We start from the raw sequence: 19205 nt of genomic DNA, 5'->3' as shown, positions 1-19205 counted from the left end.
TTTCATGTTGCCACGATGCGATTTCCGTACATATTATGCCTCCTTGATTAGACTGCAAAATTAGTCCGGAAGGAATTGAAATAATCTCATCCTTAGAACTAATGGCTGCATCGTCAAAGCAAAAGATTGGCCGTCCCTAGGGAAGACGTCCCAGGACAGCGGATAGACCCAAAACAAACCTGGACAAGGTAATCCGTCTAGTCAACCCCGAGAGAGAGTCTGATGAAAAATAACAGTTGGCTGATGAGGCTGAATTATGCAACGTTACAAAGAAGGGAGGAGAAACCGAGTCCACTAGATCTAGTCCTCTAATTAGCTTGTATAAATTCATTTGTAAAAACCTGTTTTGTGCCCTACATTCAGCCCAATATGGGGCAAAGATGTACAATAAAGATCGGTATTACTATCAGTATTATTGTTATCATTATAACTGTTATGATTATCATTACCAGTTTCATTATTATTATCATTATTCGTCGTTGCGTCAGCAGCTACATGCATATGTTGTACTTTTAATAGTGTGTGTGTTTGGGGGTAAGGCGGTCTTGCCGTTATATATAAACTAAGACATAACATGTAGATTGTCTAATCCGTGTTTAGGCAACTAGATCGTCGATATGTTCAGAGCTTAGTGCTTGATAAGCTGCTCTATACTGTGAGCAATTAAGATTATAAGCTTACAATTAGCGTGCGAAAACAATATTCAAATACTTAAGGTTTTTTTTACATTCAATAGTTAATTTCGTCGTCAACAAATGCTGCATAGTGCATGATTTCTTTCTTCGAAAATCTATTCAAGCAGTGTTTGCAAAACCAAACGAGCTAATTTTGTTTTCAAATACATTAAGCTATCAATGGCGTCTGTGCTTTATACAGATGTTATTATAGGATAAAGGGGTGAAAAGCCAAAAGCGGGACGGTGTAAATAATGCATTAACGTTACACAATAACACGCCGTACTATCCCCTCGATGGCTCACGTCATAGTAAAACCATAGTGACAGCACTTCAAAGGGGACGGTCCATTATAAACCTCTACTGGGTTGTAACATCAATGATATAATCTGCGATTCCTGGACAGTTTCGTTGCGTGGATAGCAAAACTACTTTTCTCATATAAAATAGGAACCCTTCCATATAATCAGTAGTGGCTGTACGGCTAGAAAGTGCAAACGTCGCCATTTTGTAGGTAGGCATGGCTTCCCCCTGAAAACTTAGTGGGCTGTGAATCAACGTTGGGGGCGTGGTTTAGTGTCTCGGACGGCATAGTGGTTTTGGTACATACGTCTATAATGTAAGCAAAAAACGTACCTGGATCTAACGGTCAGACGGTTTACGTTCCAAGCTACTTTTGAAGAACAAGTCTGGAATGTGGGTCGTTTCTATAGGAACCGTTACCACGGTGACGCGAGGATGATTGACAGTTGGTCTTGGTTTGAGAGATGATTTTGTTGACGACCGCCAGTCTCAGCAAACGCGTTTCATATCAGGTGCGACCACCTTACAGAACATCGCGGGGAAGAGTCGACTTTCCGTTTTTGAAGAAGTGGACACGATCTTGCCAATCTGGTAAGTTGCTTGCCGCATCTCCGTACTATTTATTGTGAAGATCATTTAAGGAAGGCGAATTCTGATGAAAACAATAGTAAGCGGAAACCAAGCAACAATAGCTACATGTATGCAATACAACAAGAGAAAGATCAGAAAAATACGACATGGATTTATGTATTTTCAAAAGTACTAACAATTCATACGTCAAGTGAAGAAAGCTATCTTAAATCGGAATAAAAAAAACACAGGCGTGCGTGTGTGAAAATGATTTTTTTATCAACAGAGGTACCTTGCAATTGGTGTCTTCTGTGCTGATTCTATCGATGTCAACCTTCTTTTACATCAGTGAAGTTGGAAACGTTCTTGTTTGCATCATTTTCTTCATAGTCCTGGTGCGTTTTTCTCATTTTCACGATTCCCTTTGTATGATTTTTTCTGTACATCATCACATATTCGTTTTAGAAAGTTTAAAATGACAACGGGGTAAACGTAGTGCAATATTTCAAACAGTCACACTAAAAACTGAAATTAAGCTTATCTTAGTAAGCAAAACATGAGAAGGCGGATTGATGTAGAGCCGTCTAAGAGAAACCTAGCCCGACATTCGACACTGTAATGCATCTCACGCTTGGATGAAAATGTATAAAGAATGTTTGTCTGGTTTGTATCAACAAGCATTATCGTGAAATAACAGTGCAATATCGCACAATCTAGATGTAGCAAAGTGACCTGATTTTCTAACTGGCCCTTTAGATCAATATTCTAATCACTAGGGTGTTGTTGTTATCATATTTCTGAGCTGAGTGTTTTTTTTAAAACGAATTTCTGACTTGAATTGGCAAACAATATTGGTGTAGAATTACAGCTGACTAGAAAACAATTACGACAGTTCATATATATCATGGTTTCATTCAATATCATTGATACTTTGCGTTATCATATTTGATATGATTTTATAAGAGATGATTTTACATTTATGTCGAATTTTGGAAGATACTGTGGTTTCGGACAATGATATGTCTTTAATTATTAACAACATCACATAATCCAGTGTTTAAATGCACACAGCAAATACTACCATGTCAATTTAGTCAGAGATATAGCGGCGAAAAGTGTTTTTGATGTCAACAGTAGACAATCTGATCATGTCTACAGTATATGTGGAGATTGGCGCTACCTGGTCACATTCGTCGAACGTACTCGAACTAAGGAGATTCTTGAAATGTTGGTGCCGCAAGAAAAATCAGATGTCTTGTTATGGGAAAAGGCTGCCTTTACTCCTTGCTTTTCTGCCACAGCCTACTTAAAAATTCTACGACTACATAATCGTACGGCGGCCTACGACTAATGTTACCGAGCCGTTAATGCCGCTTTGGCCTCTGCTACATAGTTCGTGCGACGGATCTAGGAAAGCAAGTCGGGAACATTCTTATAGGACTTTCGTGTCGTTAAAAACTGGTTTGTGAACGAAAAAAACATTGGTGTTGGTCTTGTCATAGCCATACTGAAAAGCGGACTAGAAAAAAAAAAAAGTCGTACATGACGAATTTGAATGTGCCTTTTTCCAAGTGAGTTTTGGCAAAGACATTAATGATTAATTAGCTAGATTTATGGTACAAAGTCACTGAATTTCAAAATCTCAAGAGAGTCGAGCGTATTTTTTTGGCCTAAAACCTACCATATACACTTTGGACGGGGCTCGGTGACCTGTTAACATCAGCCGATCTCTTGAAATCGCGCAGTGATCAAAAGGAAACCGACCGTATTACTGCTGAAAATGTACTTTAGAGTTAGCAGACTTGTTTGGCGAGCTACCAGTGTTTCCCTGCGTGTGACACTGACTTAAATGCTTTTTTTTGCCGTTTGATTCGTGCTGTATGTTTCCAAGGAATACCCTCATCATCACAATTATGTTGTTCGTCTCCCCAAAGGCTGTCAAAAGCCCGTCTACATCACGCACTTTTTGTGACCGTATTTTGTACTTACGCTTTACCAATGACGTCCTTGGCTTTACAGAGCATGCATGGCTCAGTTAACTGTTAAATAGCGGCTTACACCAATTGTGCAAAAAGGCTATTTAGCTATTTATCTATTGTCTAATGAATTGAACTTTGAAAAGAACTTTGCAACAGATCTGAGTCAGCTTACAGATGTGATTTTTGTGGCAGAGACTGCCATTCTCGTATAGGGCCGTTTAGCCATAGTCGATGCTGTAGGGCTGTTGTGAATTAGGATTTTACCAAGGTCAATACTGACTTTATATTTGACTCGTGCTGCATGTGCACAGGGAATACCTTCATCATAATTATGTTGTTCGTCCCCCCAAAGGCTGTCAAAAAACGTTTCTATCACGCACTTTTTGTGACCGTATTTTGTAGATGACTCAATAACAGTAACACTTACCATGCTAGAAAGAACTGCTATTTGTAGATGGCTCAATAACAGTAACACTTACCATGCTAGAAAGAACTGCTAATACTAATTGTACAAAAGGCTATCTATTGACTAATAAATTGATTGGTTAATCAATTAAGTGATTGATTGATTTGAATAGTAGCTAATCATGCTTTCATCGAGTAAACAGAGACACATTATGATTGAAGCAAAGTATTTTATTGTGAAAAATGAAAGAGGTAATTATAAAATGAGATTGCAATTGGAGGGTGCCTTTAGAACAGGAAGCCATTATAGGCACACTTGTTACCAATAAGGGAAGAAATACACAGACTCAAAACACCTAGCTAATCGCATAGTACACTTTTTTTAGATGCATGTTTATATTCTTGACCTTGCATTGACATCTAAAATTTGCATCAAGAACTCCCATGATGCAACGGGCTCTGTATGACCTCTGACATTTGTGCATTTAAGACTTGTAGAGAGGAACTCCTCCACATGTGACTTGTGTTGAGCCTTGGTGAATATGCTTCTAATTCTATCCACAGAAAATGGCAAATTCTCCCAGTCATTCTGAGGCAAGCTTGTGAATTTTTCGTACAGGTCTCGGTGAGTCGTTTATATCCACTGTTTTCCTTGCTTAAAGTCAAAGATTGAATTCTAAGGCATGATTCTGAAATAGCAAGAACATAATAGTATCAACGGTACCAATACAGTCTTGTTCAAAATATTTTGTACAGTGTTACATTGACGTTAGGCGTTTATATAAAGTTGATTTGTAAGTCTTGCAAAGAAGACAAAGAATTTTGTTCTGTTTTTGGATTACTATATGCTTTCTTTACATTTTTCCCTGGTAACGCTACCGGACTACCCCTATCTATTTCTAAACGATTGGTTTAAAGCGCGTTTTTTTAATGTCAATCTTTTCGGTTGTTTTCCACGTCATATATTTTGCATTGTTTGTCGCAAAACAGACATTCCAGCAAACCTACCATCTAAAAGACACACAAAACGAGGAAAAGGACAAGCAAAAAACTAGTCAAAGTCCCGCGTATCTGCTTGGAGATCGTCAGCAACACCATTCAATAGGTCAACTCCCGGGAATTCAGGCCCGTTGTCATGACGATGGCCACACCCCGCAGGGTGGTTGTGTGCGGTCCTGTATTGGCCCCTTGGTGTGTGACACCGGCCTTTTCTTGTGCCCGCATTTTTTATCGGTCAAAGAATATTCCAACCTTTTGTCCTCAGTCACGATTTCAGTGATCAGATGCCCCGAACGATTTTCAAATGCAGAAATGTTGCGCAAATTGCAGATACGCAGAACTGAAAACTATGGTATTGTTTGAATATTGTACACGATATGAGTGATTCAAATCCGTTCTGATTGCCAAATGTTTAGTACCATTACATAGGGCCGCCTTGAAACAACGGCTACTCTTGGATCACTATCGGATCAGTATGTTGGCAGGAAATTGCAATGAAATGTAGCCACCATAACGTTGACATCTTTTATTGAAGTTCATGCACTGTTTTCTAACTTCGGCAGATTACGTGCTGTTTTCTTATTTCTAGATTTGCAGATTACGTTCTGTTTCCTTACTTCTGCAGATTACGTTTTGTTTTCTTAATTCGGCAGATTACGTTCTGTTTTCTTACTTTGGGATATACGCAGTCTCCAAGCAGATATTTCGGTTGGCAATACAGTACCAATGAGCAGAAACTCTATCAATGGGCCAGCCTCTGTTTTCTCAATTCTGTTGGTTATGTATTATTTTCTTATTTTAAATTTGCAGGTTACGCACTGTTTTCCGAATCCTACATACTGTTTTTTTTTTTTACTTTTGCAGATAGAGTTGCATTTGAATAACGTCCTAATTACATGACTGTTAAACATACAAATCCAAAATCACCTGGCAACATCCGGGTTTAACCATCCAATATGGTGGACAATACTGACGTCATAGTTACGCGAGTGTAAACACTGCATTTTTAACAACCTTTAAGTTACAAAGTTGTGTTTTTCGGACTAGTAGCTAGCTGGAACTGACTAGGCGTCATGGCAGGGCGGACGCACGGAGACCTCCCACCCGTCTGCTTGGGATTTCTGCTGTTGTTTCTTCTGGCTCAAACCGTGAGTGTGACTCACAGTCCAGATTGATATGTACGCTGTTCTATATATAAGGAATAGAAATATGATAAAGTAGAATATGTAATCATAAGAATACACAGGAGACATTTTTTTGCATGAAATGTTTGCACCAGAAGTGATACGATCTCTTTTGTGTTAAGCGTTACATACATTACGTATACGTTGACATCTATCTATATATCGATATGTATGTATGTATGTATGTATGTATGTATGTATCTTTCTAAATAGAAAGATATGTGGATATACCAACCCACTGTCTCTGTCTGTCTATATACAAGCTGGCTCAAATACGACAAGGAACGACCTGGAGTCAGGACTTGACATAAATAGGTTGGAAGTCTATGAACTTATCTTGGGTACGTTTTCGCAGGTGGCAGGTGTGTCGGTTCGCAGCTGCGCGTTCCAGCTCAGGTGCACCTGCATCACGTACTCGGACGGCCGGGTGAAGGTGTCCTGTAACCGGCAGGAGCTGACCACCGTCCCCGCGCCCACCGACAGGAACGTCACGGCCTCGTTTTACCTGGAGCGCAACCTCATTTCAAACATCGTGCCAGGTAACGGTTTTAACGTACGGTTGTGCTGGAGGACAGCCTTATTTCAAACATCGTGCCAGGTAACGGGTGTAACGGTTTTGTTGGAGGACAACCTCATTTCAAATATCGTGCCAGGTAACGGTTTCAACGGTTTTGCTGGAGCGCAACCTCATTTCAAATATCGTGTTAGGTAAGGGATTTAGTTTTCCTGGAGGACAACCTCTTTTCAAATATCGTGCCAGGTAACTGTTTCAACGGTTACCATTTTGGTTCTTTGTATAATGATTACTAGCATAATTCAGCCAGGTCACATATTTCCGACACCATCAAAATTGTATCTAAAGGAATCTCCATTGCAACATCGTCCAGTATAATGGCTAGGGTTTATTTCTTCTTTTTTTTCAATCAGCACACATTTTGCATACAGAAATAGTGATTTATCAAATGATCATTCGTTATTTCAATCCTCATTCTGTATCATAGAATTATAATCAAAATCTACAAACATTCTATTCTACTCCAATGTTTTGATTATTCTCTCCACCCCAAAACTATCTTCCCAGGGTCATTTTCCGGGATGAGGAAGTTAGAGTGGTTGAGTCTAAACGGCAACAAGCTAAGGTCAATAGCAGCAGGTAAGGTAACACTATTATTTCAAATAAATGTCTAGGCACTTTCCTATGCGCTGTCCTTTATACACATCATATGGCAATGCCTAGTTGGATTTTCTTTTTTGATCATTTTTGAATACTACTATAATCATACTAAAAGAAGCTAGACGTGTGTATTATGTTTGGTGCATGTCATCATTATGTTTGGGACATTCATTTAAATTCTAATAATGATATACTGTCTACTTGTTAACAATCCACGAAGGTGTGTTCTCGGACCTACCAAAGCTACAGCACCTGGACCTGAGTCGAAACAAGATCACTTCTATCGCCAAAGGTAAAGTCGATTGGTTGATTTGTTTGATTTTGTACACGTCAGTTTGCAAAATGTTCACTTATGCCATGATATCCATCCTTTTCTCTGTTTTCGCTTCGCTCACCGAATTGTCTCCTTTTGCATGCAGAATATTTTTTTTACAAGATTGCTTAGTGCAAGGTCAAGAGACCACTTCTGGGCAATAGACTAAATTGATAGGAGATATCCATAGGTTACTGTGCTAGGAGATGGTGATAAGTGTTGGTTTTGAAGGCTTGTGGGCTGTATTCAAGGGGAAACACTTGTTAGGAAGACAGTTCACACTTTAGCAGTCCGCGGAAAGAAGATGTAGCCTTAGAAAGGTCTTGAAACTGTTACTGGGACAGTGTTATAATGTGAGTTAAAGGAGAACCTAGTCGTATGCTGAAACTCTCAAGTCTCAGTTCTACGAAGAAGCTAGGCGATCAGAGGAGCGTACCGGAATTAGAATAGGGTGGATACCACGCAATACCACGCAATAGAAAGGAATAACGATGTTATGGTGCTTAAGTTATGTGTTTTTTGGTATAGTTGTAACATTTGATGTACATTGTATTTCCATGGCTTAGGATATGGGTAGATATAACCCTAGACAAGAAAACGTTCTACAGATTTAGAGGCAGGTAAAGCTTGGAAGTGTTCACTACAGTGAGACAGTAATTGCTTAACTTATGACACGGTAAGTCGCCGTAACATTAAGTATTTCCTTTTCAGATGCGTTCAGGAAACTGCCAAGACTAGAGTGGCTGAAGATGTCACAGAATCGACTGTCGTCGATTGATGGTGGTAAGAAACGGACTGAAGGTCTTCGATAAGATTTCTTAAAGTAGCACTTTTCTTAGACGTTATTGGTAAAAAGTATTGTTCCATCGATAGTGTAACGTAATAGTCCTGGTGACGATGATGTTGAATAGTGTGTAATAAGCAAGTTGAATTATCATTTTAGAGACAATCTGAAGAAAACTATTCTTCATTTCTTTAGCACAATAGAAGAAAATGTCACCGACAGGCCAAGCAATGATGTATTGTCTATTTTCTATTTTAACACGTTTTACTGCTAAGTTGTGTTTGTTTAACCTTGTCCCTAGTTAAGTATCCTGCTGGGACCAAGTTGTAATTGGTCACAGAGTTAGGCAGCAGGGAGAAGGTTAAAGTGTCTCAATTTTCTCCATAGGCATCTTCTCCGACTTGTCCAAGTTGGGAGAGTTTTTCCTGGACGGCAACAAACTGACATCCATCGGCCAAGGTACGCCAAGCATTATCCTCCGTAGCAGGCTTAAAAATAGGGCTTTTTTGTTTTTATTATGCGCCATTTTCTGATTGTACTAGGTTTCTTGTATCCCTGCATTTGTTACGAGTGGTTGCCGCCTTATACGGAGGTTTTATTTTCGGTGTGTTTGGATGATTATGCTCTTGTGCGTTTGTAGCTGTTTAAATACATTGTCAGTAGAGTGACAGGGAGTGAGTCACCGAAATGGTCAAACTTTTCAATGGTGACAGAAAGTAGAGTTCAAAGTTCGTTTATCAGACAGAAATTCCAGGTCATAGGGTCAAGGGCAGAGGCTGCTAATTTGCAGGGAGACATTGTTTTTGGTCTGTTTGTGTTTTTGCATGACGTATGCATTTTTCATATGCTAGACACGTTCACTGTAGGGTGACAGGAAGTGATCATGGATTCATGTAATGCTGTTCAAAACCTTGTTAGCATAATCAATGAACTATAATTAAACAAGATATAAATTTACAAAAAATGCTAGACATTCCACACAGTCGTGAGATTTTCAAACCCTTGTTTTTCAGATGCGTTCATCGGGCTGACAACATTGCGGTATCTGATGATTCATGATAACGAGATAGGCACTGTTGAGGAAGGTACGTATCTCATCACAGCACTTGTTTCTATTGAATGTTTTTCTGAGGTTACCAATAGGATATTTCATTTATAATTTTCTTCTTATTTAAGTATCTATGTGCTTGAAACCAAAATATATTTTGATTGATGAGAATCCGAAGAGGTAGTGCATAACAAAACAATTTCCTGTTCATTCAATCCAACATTGGGAATATTGTCATCTGAAAATCATACTGATTACAACATCACGTATTCCTTCAGCGTTGTGTGTGGTTCGCCCTATCCCAAGCAAAATGTAATAACCATATCTTATACTTCCAAATATTACCTCCAAGATGACATTATCACTGCAATCAACATTGAGAGCCGTACATTGCCTTTTGAAAAGTATATACATCAGGACTACATACTTTGTATTGAGGATAGGCTTGTCGCCTGTATGGCTGAATTACGCATAATTGGCCGGTTTCATTGCATCTAAACTTGACCCCACTTTAACATAACTCACGGTGATCATCCCACAGTCAGACATAACTTCGTTACAAAACAGATAAATGTACATACAACCCTCGATGGGGATTTGCTGTACAATCACGTCTATGGCTCATTTGATTAGGCAGACTAGAGTGGAATAATTGATTGCGTACCGATGGTATTGCCGGCTCCCATGTGCATAGAATTGCTCCTTGATTGAATAAGTGGAAACGAAGGAGAGAAAATCAATAAAACTGAGTACAATCAACATGTATTAAGTCTAAATCATACATTATGAGAATCTCAAGTGTGCATTGAATTCAATTTTTCTTCACCCTAAGTCACAGATTTAGGGAGTTAGTTTTTCTGGGTGTTCACCTTTCATGCTTCTTTAGATGTTAGGCCTTCTGGTCCTGTCCTGTTAGGGACCGCTTACTTATCTTTATTTCTCCTTCAACGCCCCATGTCTCTTCCCTCCTTTAGTTTAATTAGATGAACATTCTACCCATCGGTCGATTTAGTTGCGAAAGGATCTAAAGTCCTCGGGGAATATAGTATTTTTCAAACTTTACGTGATACTATCTACAGACATGTCAACAGCTGCTCAACTGCCTTCATCAGATCGTAATAAACTGTTACTGCTTGCCGCAAAGTTTCAGGTTAGAGCATGTATATTAAAAAAAAAACTATATTATTTTCTTACGAGCTACTGACCTGATAATGATATTCAAAAAAATATTGCTTCGCTGATTACATATAAAAAGTATGTTAACGTAGCCCTTTTGAGGCTGTAGCTAGGGGAAGTGCGTTGTTATCGACTTTCTAGAGCAAGGTACTTGAATGCGGAACCCAGCCCGCTCCTTCCTCCTCCCCAAACAAGTTTAGCTGGGTGGAGTGAGGAAATTGATTGATGAATAATGAATTAACACAAATCTTTCTCCATTATCTAGGTGCGTTTACTGACCTAACATCCCTGCTAGGACTTCACCTCGCTGGGAATAGACTGACATTTTTGGACGGAGGTGAATGAACGTCATACAGACACGTCAAAAGGAAACACGAGCACTCTCTATATTGTAGTATGGTGGAGAATATTTCCGGATAAAGGCATATATCAGCAAAAGTTTAAATGTGTAGAGGCGAAATACTAATGAAAAAATGAAACCATTATAAAAATGCAATATCTATACATCCTCATTTGATGTAGGCGCATTTCCCAGTCCCTTTACATTGATATTGTCACACTCACAGCGTTTGTATTATATAAAGACGTGTAGCTTTTGCCCTAATAGACATAGTAGGGTACCTTGTAGATTTTGTGATATTTTGAATGAAGTTGGCATGGAATGTATCATGTGTGATGAAGTTTAATTCCTTTGCAGAGGAACTTGTTCAGCTGAGCAAACTGGCGTACTTCAGCCTGGATAACAACCCTTGGCATTGCGACTGCCGGCTGCAGAAACTGGTGGACTATCTGAGGCAGAACCGGGGAAACATCAAGTAAGTCAGAAGTTGTTTTTTTTCGTTCACGCATAGTTAACAAGAGCTGACGTTTGGATGACCGGCTGTCATATTCTCCTCTGGGTAATTCTGACTGGTTCTCTTTGCATGGTGTCACCGCTAACAATGCGGTCCCAAACGTAAAGTATTGTCTCATACTTAAGTATTTTTAAGCAACACATTCTTAAACCGTTAGTTTTACCAAACACGAATAGGACCGCATTGGAAGAAATTGCAACGACCGTTCTGGAAGGCAACGACCGTTCACGAGATGAACATTTGCGCCGGCATCCGTCGATGCCGACGGATTTAAAATAGGCTTCGCTAACGCGAACCTGTGGCAACAAATGTAATTGATCTGGAACAATAGTATATAGTAAATTTACGTAAATGTAATTATCTGCTAACATGTTGACATTACACTTAACACCAGAACGCCATCCGGTCAAGCCGCCCCCCTCCCAAACTGCACGACTCCAGCGGCTCTTCTTGGGCAGAACCTGTTGTCTCAGACGGAGGACACTCTTCAGGAGCAGTGTCTGCCCTCCTCTCAGCCGCCCAAACCATCTCCTCCTCCCACAGGTATTCTACTGTCACTAGTTCAATGTTACTGTTAAGTTGATATTCTATCAGCACATACGGGAGATATTTACGAGAATACAAGTAATCAGAGGAAACGTTACAGATTTGAGACCCATCGTGTAATCTGACTGGTAGGAAGTTACACAAGATTACAACTTCGTAACAGCATTTATTGGTGGTAATCATAACGTAAGTTTTACTTTCATTAGAAAGAAGAGTAATTTACTTCGTTACTTAGATAATCAGTTAGATTGGGTATGCTGCCATTGATACGCCAACATAGGGTTTAAGACCCAATCTAATCTAATATACTTTTACATCTCATTCGTTGAATACTTGATCACACAAAAACATTGGGTGAACTATGCAATTTTCTACAAATAGGCTCTTATAACTTCTATACTCTAAATAGTCCGTGGTAAATAACAAAGCTAACATATCAAGACATCCTTATTCCTTTAAGCCAGTGTAATCATCCAGGATCGAAACTGCATACTTTATCATACTTCTAAATGCGAACATGTACTTCAATCCTATTTTTCTTAGTTATCTTCTTTCTATCTATTTTTCTTCTATTCAATTTCTAATATCGAGTCATCTCGACAGTAACCATCCCCTTTGAAAATGCACTGAGAAGAAAAGCATCCATGACCAATGTCAGCATTACACAACAAATATCATTTATTGATGTGCAAGAAATATTTGGTCCTTTCGTCGTTTTGTATGTCAATGTCTACGTAAAATTGTAACAAACTTTACTTGTGTTCTGTAACCACTTCCAGTTTTGTGAGTGGATCAAACCTTACAGTCCATTCTTGAGCAGCTTGTACTTGCTGTACAAAACAGTACCAATCTTTGAGCAATATTTTAATTTATTTTCTAGATAAAGTGTAAGTTAGGACTCTTTTAAAAACATGCATACTTCGCCGTGAACAATGAAAAAGCTATTTGCACTCTCAACTGACGGTTGGTAGAGCACCAGATGACACTGTTTATTCACATGGTGCAAGTTCATCTGGATAATGATGAGGCACAAGGGAGTACTACACATCCTTCATCGTCACCAGCGTTCACTTAACCATCATATTCTCCTTCCATCTACAACACCCCTATGGAAAAATGGTCCACTCCTTTCTGCTCACATCTGTCAATGCTGTCTCCTTTTTCCTGGACGGGCGCATGTGCAAAGAAGGGGTGTTCTGGCAAGCAGGCAGATGTCATAGATGTGCAATGCATTTTTGAGACGGTTTTTCTTCTTTTCTTGAAATCTCCTTTTCCCCGATTTTCCCTCCACTTTGCTCGCCGGTTCCTGTCCAAGATATCATGAAGCAATTTCGATGGACGCCAGGGGTCGCTGCTTCCATGCTCAACCACGAAGAAGTTACGCCGCTGTTTAACATCGCCACCGTGCGAGATTGTGCGGTACTGTGCTGGAGCCGTGGAAAAAGCGAGTGCCTGTCCTTTGAGTTCATGCCAGTGATACAGAAGTGCGTTCTCAGGAAAGGGAATACTTACACCGTCGGCTTCCGGCTGCGTATTGAACCAGGAGTCGCCTTCTATGAGTTACGAGAAGGTTGGTTTCTTAACTTTCGTTTCCTTTTTTTTAACTCATTGTATCACCTTCTAACTAGGCAAGTAGATAGATGTCTAGGTTCAAGGTGTAGCAGACTCTACTAGTTTCTACCACAAGGTGGCGTTTCGGCAAGCATACAGTCCTAAAAGTTTATATTCTAAACTATCCAATAACATGATGAAGATAGTCACGATAGATTGTTACTTCAATAAGCTGACATTAATTTGTACATAAACTGGCGATTTTTGATCACATGAGGTTAATGCAAAGCTTCTTTAAGCAGATATTATACAGACTGTCTTCATAGTTTCGCATTAACTGTTAAAGGCTCCGTCACTCTCATCGTACGACTGGCGTAAGATCGCAAACATCGTACAAAAGTCATATGTCTTGTTACCGATTATGTCGTCTAAGATTCTTGCCTGCAGTTGGTTCTGTCACAGCCTGCTTGAAAATTGAACATCAAGATCGTACGACGCCCTACGAAGAATGTACTTGTGTAATTATTTCCCTCGCCAAGAAAATTAAAGAGAAAAACTTACACTTTACTCGAGTAAAACTGAATCGCATAGTTATGCTAAGGTCACATTTCTCATCCGGGGCCCGGTCGAGCAGTCTTGTGGAACGAAAAGTATGATATAAAAGACAACAGAAACACAAAATTACGAAAAATTATCAAAGAGCATAGCTTGTGCATATTCACTGATATACACGTTAATTTTTCGTTTCCCTAGACAACCCGGCCAGGCCCCTGTTGGGAAGTGTGACCAAAGCATGAGCTGTTAGCGTTGCGATGAAGTAGGAAGTCTTTCTTGACTAACAGCATCTTAATGTTTTCTTCCTCCTACAGAACTGAAGCCACAGTTTAAGATCTACGGTCGTGCTTTTGGAAGAAGGCGGCCTGGAAGAAAAGGAAAGTCAAAGAACAAGAAAGACAAGAACAAAGAACGGGGGCGGAAGAAGGATGGAAGAAGGAGAAACAAGAAAAAAGACCGTACCGGGAAGAAGAAAGAAAGGAATGACCGAAAACGAGGAAAGAGGAACCGGAAAGAGCGGCGACGACAACGAAAAAATAAGGAAAAAGGAAACGATTCTAATCTAGTTTGGATGAGAAAGGAAGGGCCAGGGTCACCACCGTCTGACCAGTCAGAGGACATGAAGAATGTAACCATGGCAACGGATGTCGGAGCTGATGACGGCGCCATTTTGGCGGTTCCAACAAAGAAGGAAGATACGAAGCAGAAGCGAAGACGTAGAAAGGGAAAGAAGAAAGGGAATCGAAAAGGGAAAGCGAAAAAGAAAGTGAAACAACGAAAGACATTTAAAGACAAGAATAGGAAAAACGAAATTACAAGAAATGATAGCGATTATCCAGTAGTTTAAAAAAAAAGAATGACATGGTTAGGTTGAGTAACTATAAGGGTCTAAGTGACATAACAGTCCAATAGTGTGTAGTGTGCACTACAACATGTTTTAAGTAGCCTCCATGCAGATAGGTGCATTAACAACGTTCCGAGAAAGCAACATCTCTTCACATCCAATATGATATGGCAAAAATAGTGCGAACGTCCCGATTTAGTTCTAACATCTCCATTTTTCTAGTTCTACGGATGATCGTATGTTTACAGCGTCTTATCATATACATAGAGGCTTTTTATTTGCATAGTAATAATTATAAATTTGAATCCCCCGGCGACCATGTTGGCGGGAAATTGAATTAACAGCAGTAGTATGTTGGCGTGTTTAGCAGACGTACACTGCAATCCAACATGGCGTCAAATGAATATCCTGTATATGATTTTGATCTATAACTATAAGAATCATTGCTCCTCGGTATTATAAGCTAGGAAGAAGGTTGTTTCCATTCTCGTTTCGACAAGCTTTATTATGCTTCGGTCCCAATTGGAAAAAAAAATTGGGAATTCTTGTGAAACGGGCCTAAAATATACTATTAAGCTCGCTCCTGAAGCTTCGCTAAAAAGGGGTACTTCACGGGCTGTTTATTGGCTCTTACGGGCTGACCCTACATGGCCCTGTGGGACACCCTGCGGCTAGGCTGCCGGGCTATATTTGGGCATTTCGACACGGCCATAAAATCAACGCGGGACCCGGTGACAAATAGACGCCATAAGGTAGCCCCCCTCCCCCCTTGGTACCCGGGACAAATTTGTGGCTTCGAGGCCCGTCCGGGACAACTACCCCGCCGGGCAACGGCGCAGTTGTGACCGTAGCATAAACAGTGTCCTACGGCTCGATGTCCCGTTCTTAGGATAGCAAAACTTATCAATATAACGAGCACGTCGAGTGAGAAACAACGGCTGGGACTCTAACTCCGGGACTCAAACACTAACTCGACCCGCAGGTCCAGGGGCAGAGAGACTAACCACTGGACCGCACGCGCCACCACTGTTGGAGGCAGGGATATGATTGGCTAGAACGATTAATAGATAAGTAAACATTGTCCCAAATATTGCATGTTACACAAAAATAAAACATTTCTAACCACCGCACATTACATGTACAATATATCTGTCTGAAAGTTGTAGAATTATGATAGAAAAGCAGAAGAAAACCACACCATATACATATTGCACGTCGAAAATATGACATATTATCATAATAACCATGAATACACCTTATGGTATGGTCACATTTCCAAACCGGGGCCCGGCCGGGGTGGTTGCGGGAATGCAAAATAAAAGTGTATGTCAAGAAGTACACACCGATCTTGCTCATAATCAATTTTCTACGTTTTGTGTATTTTGTTGTCTTTTATATGCCAGTCTTTGTCGTTCCTGCAAACTGCCCAGCCGGGCCCAGGTTTGAAAATGTTACCCCAGCATAAACATGCATGCTTGCGTATAAACGATGACCATAGTATACTAAAACGTATATTGAAATCAACATTAATTCTCTGTACTCAATCTAATAGTAATATGAAGCACTATATATACTAGCTTGTAGTGTGTGACCGTTGCAAGAAACCCCATTATTGAAGCCCAGTTCTTGCTGTGTATTACTAATATTGTATAACGTTAGGAATAAAGACAATATCTACTGTACAAAACACTTCCACGTATTTGTCTACTTTCTGACTTGTCTACCTTCCATTTTTTTTACAGCTATATTGATTTCAAATGTGGCATTAGAGGCCGTTGCTAAGTCTTTTTTAGCTGTTGACTTTGAGCGCCAAATGGAAATCTTCTTCTTATATGCATCGTGATACATTTTGAGAATCATTATTTCAGCTGCTTTATAGAGGAAATGTCTAGCTCACCAGAGAATGAAACAACTGCACCAACAATGAGCTGCAATAACAATTAAGATATTCTGGGTGCCGGGCGGGGGGGGGGGGGAATTCATCGGTGTAGCCTTCAAATTCTAGACGTTTAAGCTGGTAGAGAACCAAGGGGCTTATAAACAGATCTAGTCAGTTGTCTCTAATGCTAGGACATTTTCAGCTAGCTACGTAAGTCAAGCTATATTGATCAAAAAATGACAAACGTATTGCATATGTAACATTAAAGAATAAGTCTATATTGCTCGTACACTCGCACAACAGAAACAAAATGTTTTCTTGTAGTATCGCAAACAACAACAACAACAGCAGCAGCAGCAACAACAACAACAACAACAGCAGCAGCAACAACAGCAACAACAACAGTAACAACACAGACAACAGCAACATTAACAACAACAGTCCCGGCGATTCCATCTTCATCTGTCACCATGACGACAGCTTTGCCACGCCCAGTTGTGCCAACTAGTCAGCCTACAAGAAACGCTCACTCACAGAAATCTGTTAAACCCACAGTGTCACAGGCCAAAGGTAAGTAACTTCTTAATCATCAAGATGTGACTTCCCGTTTTGTATTTGGTGTGTGTGTGTGTGTGTCTGTGTGTGTGTGTGTGTGTGTGTGTGTGTGTGTGTGTGTGTGTGTGTGTGTGTGTGTGTGTGTATGTGTGTGTAAGTGGGGGTCGTGTGTGTGTGTGGTGTGGGGAGTGGTGTCCTCTTATTCTCACGTCACTAAAACTATGCAGTTATCGAAACCCACCCATTGACATTCAGATGATTTTACAGTCATGATAAAGAAAAACAGACATATACTACTCACCACGCCCGCCATACTGGAATTGCAGTGTATTTGTTTAGTCATAGATATGCAAATAAATATGGAATATCGCTAAGCTAATTTCTGATGTGTTGCCAATGAAGACAAATATTGTGGCAAAATATTTAAAGAATCATTTGATAAAATGCACAGTCTACAACCCCGTCCATGAATACTATGATCATCATTTTGGTAGGTAATACGTGAATAAAAGTCTTCAAGTTTAAACAACCAAAGTGAATACTCGCCATCATATTTTGTGCAAAACGAATCTCCATTCTTCATATTGAATTCTACCCACAGAGAGCGCACAGTGGGATAGATGTGACAAGAGACCGTTAATCGTTGCCTTGGCAACAGTCAGCACGTTCGCGGCTGTCCTGGTAGTCATGGTGATTGCTGGCTGTTGCTACATCGTCCGACGTCGTCACTCTGGAGGAGCAGATCTCCAGAAGGACAATGAGCTGACGGAAGAGTTACAATTTGTCAAAAAACCAGGTACGTTTTATATAATCAAAAAACATCCATTAATCAATGTTTATTTGCAAAATCATGCCCGAAGGCTAGTTGCATGTAGAAGAAAAAGCTAGCCCTTTGTAATAGCTACAGGCTAGTTCGGCGGCCCGGAGCTGGCTGTGTGTGAAATTATGACAATGTAATGGCATGTTTTGCCTACCTCATACATTCTCTACTCACGGAAATAACCGTATTTTTCTTCACATGTCTACTACTGAAGTGTGAACGACACCGCACAAGCGTCAGAAGCAAGAGTTTGCAGCTAACAAGTCTTTACTTCGTATCTGCTTGCCGACTATGATGTTCTCGAATGATTTAGAGTCAACCATCATCTGGTGGTCTGCAAAAGTATGAACGCTTCATTACAACTGACGGATCGCGACTGTTTTTAAAGAAAGTATTTGTCTTTCAAGACTGAAGTGAGATTGAGTGATGTTTGTAGATTAATGGTGTTCGTCATTTTTGTGTACGTACATCATACATATGACGAGAGTACGTGCCAATGTTTATGTTTTATAAGAGCCACGTTTTTATAAAATGGCACAGTCAATTGTTGATTTCGCCGAGAAAGTTATGTTTTCGGTGTCGTGTGTGATTGTGTGTGTAGACAGCATATGTGAAGAATCTTTCGATGTATCTTCATTATATCCTGCTCTCGGGTAGGTATAGGAGAAAAAAGGGCAGGTTTGATTTCTGGCCTTCTAGCGACTTTTTATGGTACTACAGCTGTTGTAGACAGAATAAAAAGAGGAATAATTAACTATTTCGTGTCGAATCTTATTTCAAGGTGGAAACACGTACTAATATGCACCACTAAAATTTGATCATGATCTTTCTCAGGTGAATCAGAGCTGATGATTAATCTTCTTAAAGTTGCGAATGGTATAGAAATGGGACACTTATATATAGGTTTCTACCTGACTTCTATGCGCACATGCGAAATGAACGAATATTGACAATTGGCGAATAGTGGGAACTTGAAGGGGTTATAGAAGTGC

General features: G+C 39.9%; 1 protein-coding gene across 2 annotated transcripts; it reads left to right on the top strand.

The window, feature by feature from the left end:
- Positions 1-5852: 5852 nt before the first annotated feature.
- On the top strand, positions 5853-18967 carry LOC136424122 (reticulon-4 receptor-like 2). Of its 2 annotated transcripts, XM_066412561.1 has the most exons (13): positions 5890-6078; positions 6470-6653; positions 7196-7267; positions 7509-7580; positions 8313-8384; positions 8773-8844; positions 9399-9470; positions 10875-10946; positions 11307-11424; positions 11858-12006; positions 17163-17408; positions 17995-18189; positions 18428-18967. In XM_066412561.1, exons 1-13 carry the CDS (start codon positions 6004-6006, stop codon positions 18430-18432), a joined length of 1404 nt encoding a protein of 467 aa, XP_066268658.1. In that variant the 5' UTR covers positions 5890-6003; the 3' UTR covers positions 18433-18967. The 2 variants fall into 2 exon arrangements, with proteins under 2 accessions (XP_066268657.1, XP_066268658.1); XM_066412560.1 differs by lacking the exons at positions 17163-17408; positions 17995-18189; positions 18428-18967 and adding exons at positions 13325-13579; positions 14430-15404 and having other exon boundaries at positions 5853-6078.
- Positions 18968-19205: the final 238 nt, after the last annotated feature.

This window comes from Branchiostoma lanceolatum, chromosome 18 (genome assembly GCF_035083965.1).
Source record: "Branchiostoma lanceolatum isolate klBraLanc5 chromosome 18, klBraLanc5.hap2, whole genome shotgun sequence".
Lineage (NCBI taxonomy): Eukaryota > Metazoa > Chordata > Leptocardii > Amphioxiformes > Branchiostomatidae > Branchiostoma > Branchiostoma lanceolatum.
Note: the sequence above shows the minus strand (reverse complement) of the source record. Positions and strands in the feature narration are given on the sequence as shown.

Bases quoted from the DNA above. Each gene is read 5' to 3' on its own strand.
- LOC136424122 (XM_066412560.1), top strand. From the start codon at position 6,004: ATGGCAGGGCGGACGCACGGAGACCTCCCACCCGTCTGCTTGGGATTT. The intron at 8,845-9,398 runs GTACGCCAAGCA...CTTGTTTTTCAG, and splicing joins ACTGACATCCATCGGCCAAG to ATGCGTTCATCGGGCTGACA. The intron at 9,471-10,874 runs GTACGTATCTCA...TCCATTATCTAG, and splicing joins GATAGGCACTGTTGAGGAAG to GTGCGTTTACTGACCTAACA.